Source organism: Poecilia latipinna, unplaced genomic scaffold (assembly GCF_001443285.1).
Source record: "Poecilia latipinna isolate Pla-1442-1.1 unplaced genomic scaffold, P_latipinna-1.0 Scaffold544, whole genome shotgun sequence".
In the NCBI taxonomy this organism is placed as follows: Eukaryota; Metazoa; Chordata; class Actinopteri; order Cyprinodontiformes; family Poeciliidae; genus Poecilia; species Poecilia latipinna.
In genome coordinates, this window is record NW_015113160.1 from 286675 (window position 1) to 291589 (window position 4915).

At 38.6% G+C, this 4915-nt stretch overlaps 1 protein-coding gene across 1 annotated transcript in view; it reads right to left on the reverse strand.

Annotated features, from left to right (window-relative positions):
- Positions 1-2999, reverse strand: part of abcc1 (ATP binding cassette subfamily C member 1 (ABCC1 blood group)) — an 86546-nt gene extending 83547 nt beyond the window's left edge. Inside the window, exons 1-4 of the mRNA XM_015041254.1 lie at positions 2793-2999; positions 1949-2086; positions 1671-1796; positions 900-961 (exon numbers count right to left, since the gene is read on the reverse strand). Of these exons, the coding sequence (XP_014896740.1) occupies positions 900-961; positions 1671-1796; positions 1949-2086; positions 2793-2999 (533 nt within the window). The remainder of the gene's footprint in view (positions 1-899; positions 962-1670; positions 1797-1948; positions 2087-2792) is intronic.
- Between the last annotated feature and the right edge of the window lie 1916 nt (positions 3000-4915).

Sequence of the window (4915 nt, forward strand, 5' to 3'; positions counted from 1 at the left end):
AAAATGTTTGCTAGCATTATGGGCATGCAATGCTTTGTTTTTTTTAAAGGTTTTATTGGTTCTAGTGGCCTTTATTTGATAGTTAATTGACAGTAAAGTGGGAAAGGAGAGAAGGGGAAGACATGCGGCAAAGGTCGCTAGGTCGGGAATCGAACCTGCGACGGCCACGTTGAGAAATAAGGCCTCCATATGTGGGTTGTGCTTAACCCCTGTGCCACCACAGCACACCACAGCACACCACAGGGCAGAATTATTCCTGAAAGAAAGATGGGTTTGTAGTTTTTAATAGTTGATGCACTGAACAGGGAGTGCACACCAATCAGACCACTGGTGCCTCTGCGTGTTGACTGCTTCGTGCACGCCGTCTTGGCTTGATCTGTGAAGTTCACCTTGGCGCGGATCGCTCATATAGACTCACCTATATGGACATTTATATTGAAAATCCAAAATCTATTCTATCTATTACTTGAAGGAAAATCTCAAGGTATGTACAGTGCAACCATACAGCTGAAGGCGCTACTGCCCTCTGATAGTAAGTAGGCACCCTTGTGTCTGCGCATAATTTTGAACTTTAACCCTAGAAAAGATTACTACGTTTTATACATTAAGCAATTTATTTTAAACATTTTTATAATTTATTTTTATTTAAATTCTACATATAAACAAATGTTATTACTTCAATGTAAAATTACTTAATTACATATTTGTTTTGGCAGTGCTCCCTGATGACAATTGCTATTTTTAGAACTTTCTGTACGGGTGACTGACAATGTACCTTTTGGCAACCAGGTGCCACAGGGCACCGTGTTAGTGACTCCTGGTTGTGGTGGTTGGACCACCAGGATAACCAACAAGTTAGCACTACATTCACAGTACTGGTATGCTTTCTGTGTGCTTACCCTGTAATCCACCAGAAGGTTATCCTGGAGAGGAAAGAAGCTCCAGGCTCAGGACAGGGATTCTGTGGGAGGAAACCTTACACTTTACAACTAGAAAGTATGTGATGATTCTTTGGACTTGGATTCAGGAAGCCAGACTTTGGCAATATTTTTGATTAGCTACCAATTTGCAGTAATTGCCAAAATGTTTTTCAACAATATAATAATGTTTTGCAAACTTTCTTTCATTTTTGAAATATGTAGATTTTCTAGCATGATGTGCCAGAAGGTAAAGTTATGACAAAGTTTCAGGTATCAGAACATTCAGGAAAATTCTAGGATTTTGCCCCAACTTAGAATCTGTTGTTAGTTCTCAGAAAGGAGAAGAAACAGCAGCAGCCAAACTTTGATAACCTTCAAGCTCTAAAACAACATTTGGTCATAGTCGGTTAGGATTTTGTTCAGAAGTTAGTATCTAGCATGTGAGAGAGATCTACATAAGTTGGGAAGAAAATGATCAACAATGAAAACACTGATCTTTAGAAAAATATTATTTTTTTGGTAATAAAACATTTAAACTTCTGAGAAGTTCTTAAGGTTTTTATTTCTTCAATAAACCATAGAAACAAGTGAAAAGTAAAATTAATGAAGCCACAAAACCACATGTGGGCCACAACCAGACAAAGCTTTGGTCGTCTCTGTAAACCAAAGTGATAAGTGTTGCATAATTTAACTGTGAAATAGCAGTGTGGGTTAGTGTTTACAACACTAGAATGTATATGATTGTCTCACCAATTCCTTGACAGCCTGGGAGAAAAGCGGTGGTTGGTCAGTCAGGCAGGAGAGAACCAGAGCGACCAGAAGAAAAGCATAGTAGATGTAGAAGGTGGTGTACTTCCATATGCACACAGTCTCTGGCTAAAAGAGGAAAAGAAAGAAAGCATAACTAATAACAACAATCTTTTGTGGCACACTAACTGTAATTTCTTAACTGTATAGATAAAATCAACAAACATATCCTTGAATAATTGATTTTCTGGTAGAAAATGTGCAGAATCTTTTAAACTGACCTCATTCAGCGCCTGGAGAATCTTTGACCTAAAGGAGACCGTGGCACACACCAGAGCTACCAGCCAGAAGATCAGCAGAACTCCACAGGACTGCACCCCTTTTATTCGTCCATATTGAATTATGAAGGTGGCCAGCAGCTGGAAAAATTAAAGCACATTTACATGAATTAATTTCAGCAAACTCATCACAGTTATGCAGAATTCTATAACCATCTAATCACTGACAAAATATCTGTGCACCTGTTGGAAAAAAGGTTGGGTAGCACTTTATTTGACAGGGTGTGCATAAGGCTGACATGACACCGTCATAAATATGACATAACACCTGTCATGAATATAAAGAAGTCTTTATGAATGTCTATGACTGTTGTCATGAAGTGTCATTCGGTAAAATGACATTTTTAATGCAAAGTTGCTCTAAAAGTTGCATTGAAAGTCTATTAAACGTGACAGCTTTGCATTAAAGTGTCATAAAAACATAAGGCAAAGTTGGTCATTTTAATGGTCTTATAATGCAACTTTTAAAGTAACTGAATTAAAAGTGTCATTATTTACTGAATGACACTTCATCACAACAGTCAGACGTTCATAAAGACTCCTTCATGTTCATGACAGGTGTTATGTCATGTTTATGACACTGTCATGTTAGTCTTATGCACACCCCATCAAATAAATTATGATTATTATAATAAATCAAATGTTTTTACAAAATTTGAACAAACATAGCAATCCCTTATAAATAAAAGATACAGAACAAAAACAAGAATCTTTTAATTAGAAATGTCACAAAATATTTTCTCTGCTCCACAGGGAGATGATGGATAAAAGTCAAAAAATCTCTCACCATTGTGAGGCCAAGTAAGGTAGGACTGACGAGGTGGACGGGTGCAGTTTGGCTGCTACTGTGATTCCTTTCCCAGAAAGAATAGAACACATCTGACCAGCAGACAACCCACAATAGAAAACCTACCACCTGGAAAAAGGAACAATTCTGGACTTCAGAAAAAGCAAAATCGAAAATTGGAGAAATTAAATCACACAGCTTGCACATTAATATTAATAGTTTCCCTGAATTATTAAAAAGTCACTATTGAAAGCAACAAAATTCATTTTTCATTCTAAGTACCAAAAATTGAGAGAAGAAACCCCCTTCAAGTTTTACATATCAGGACATGATGAAAATAATTTAGCCTCTAGAAAATTCTGACCTCATGTATTATAAAAAGACTAATTTCACAACAGTATTGTTTTCCCTCCATATATAAAGCCAAATTGCGACTCCCTCCCATTACTGCTTCTAATAAATTTAATCATAAAATAGTAATGGTAGTAGTGGTACTAATTAAAACATGGCTAACTGATCGACTGTTTCAATCAAAACATGCAGACCATATGCTGTTCAGCATATGGTCTGAATTAGGACACCATCAATATAGTACCAATTTCTTCTACTATTCAATAGAGACAAACAATTGGAAAACATTTAAGATTCATGCCAATCTTCCCTGAAGTGGACCAAAGCAAGGGACAAAAGTACTGCATTTTCTGCACTATAAGGCGCACCTAAAAACCTTCAATTTCCTCAAAAGCCGACAATGCGCCTTATAATCTGGTGCGCCTTATATATGGACCAATATTGAGCCACAACAGGTTTAGCAACTACAGCAAGCAGCCGCTGACTTCATTTTCGCCTGTAGAAGAAGCGCGCGATGCATACTGGGATAGCTGTCAGAACGCTGGTTTGTTAATAAAGTTTGACCGACTTATTACCTACGACCGCCTAGAATCAGGTCGTCTGCAGGTCATTTAGCACCACATTCTCCACAACATGCTGTCCGTGAACGGAGAAGGGTGACCATCGTCCGGCCACGCCCCGGCCCAGTCGCGGAAAGCTCTCCTCGCTGACCGGAGTCGGACTGTTTTGTTGATATTCACTTTAGTGCAGCTCCATCTAGAGCAGGGGTGTCCCAAGTCGGTCCTCGAGGCCCGGCATCCTGCAGGTTTTAGTTTTCTCCCTGGTTTAACGCACCTGGATCAAATGATGGCTCGTTAGAAGGCCTAAGAGGAACACTGACAAGCTGAAAAGGTTGATACTATCAACAGGGAGAGAACTAAAACGTGCAGGATGCCGGCCCTCAAGGACCAACTTGCGACACCCCTGATCTAGTGGATGCATAACGTAACTCCAGCCTCTCCTGCAGCATCTATTCTATGCACCTTATATAGGAAAAAAGTTTTAAAATAGGCCATTCATTGAAGGTGCACCTTATAATCTGGTGCACCTTATAGTGCGGAAAATACGGTATTTAAGAACAATTGAACCTTTTGTTCAATTGCTTTTCAATTGAGANTCNATATCTACTTGTTATTTCATTATTCATTTTTGCGTGAGATTAAAAAAATACAATGCATCAATAAGTTGGTATTTTGGGTGCTCAACTGATTTGGAGATTTGTTTTTGTAACGTCTTGTGCGATACTTTTCTAAGGTGGCTGACAGGTAGCTGACGGGTGCAAACGCACCTGTCAGCCACCAGCCACCTGACGCACCTGCGTCTCTTTTTTTGATGCAAACAAAAAAAAGAGACACAAACAAAAAACAAATGAAATACAGCAAACAAAAAAAGGGAAGACCCGCCTGCTTTGCTCAACCAAAACAGCAGAAGATCCCTCAGCACTACGGGATATTGTTGATCGGACTGATGGACTATGGATGTGAGGGCTTGACAGACAACATTTCGCAAGTAAGATGGACATATTGTGTATATTTTGTGATTAAAATATTACTATACTGTATTTATTATGGTGAAATACCAGCTAATGCTAGCTGCTATAGTGCTATAGTGCTTGGTGTTCAGCCCCCGCTCTGAAAGCTAACCGAGATTATCTTAAAAAGTTTCAGTTATTCTCTAACATTGACTTAGATTATCTGATACAAGAGCCTACTATAGAAATGAAACAATATAAT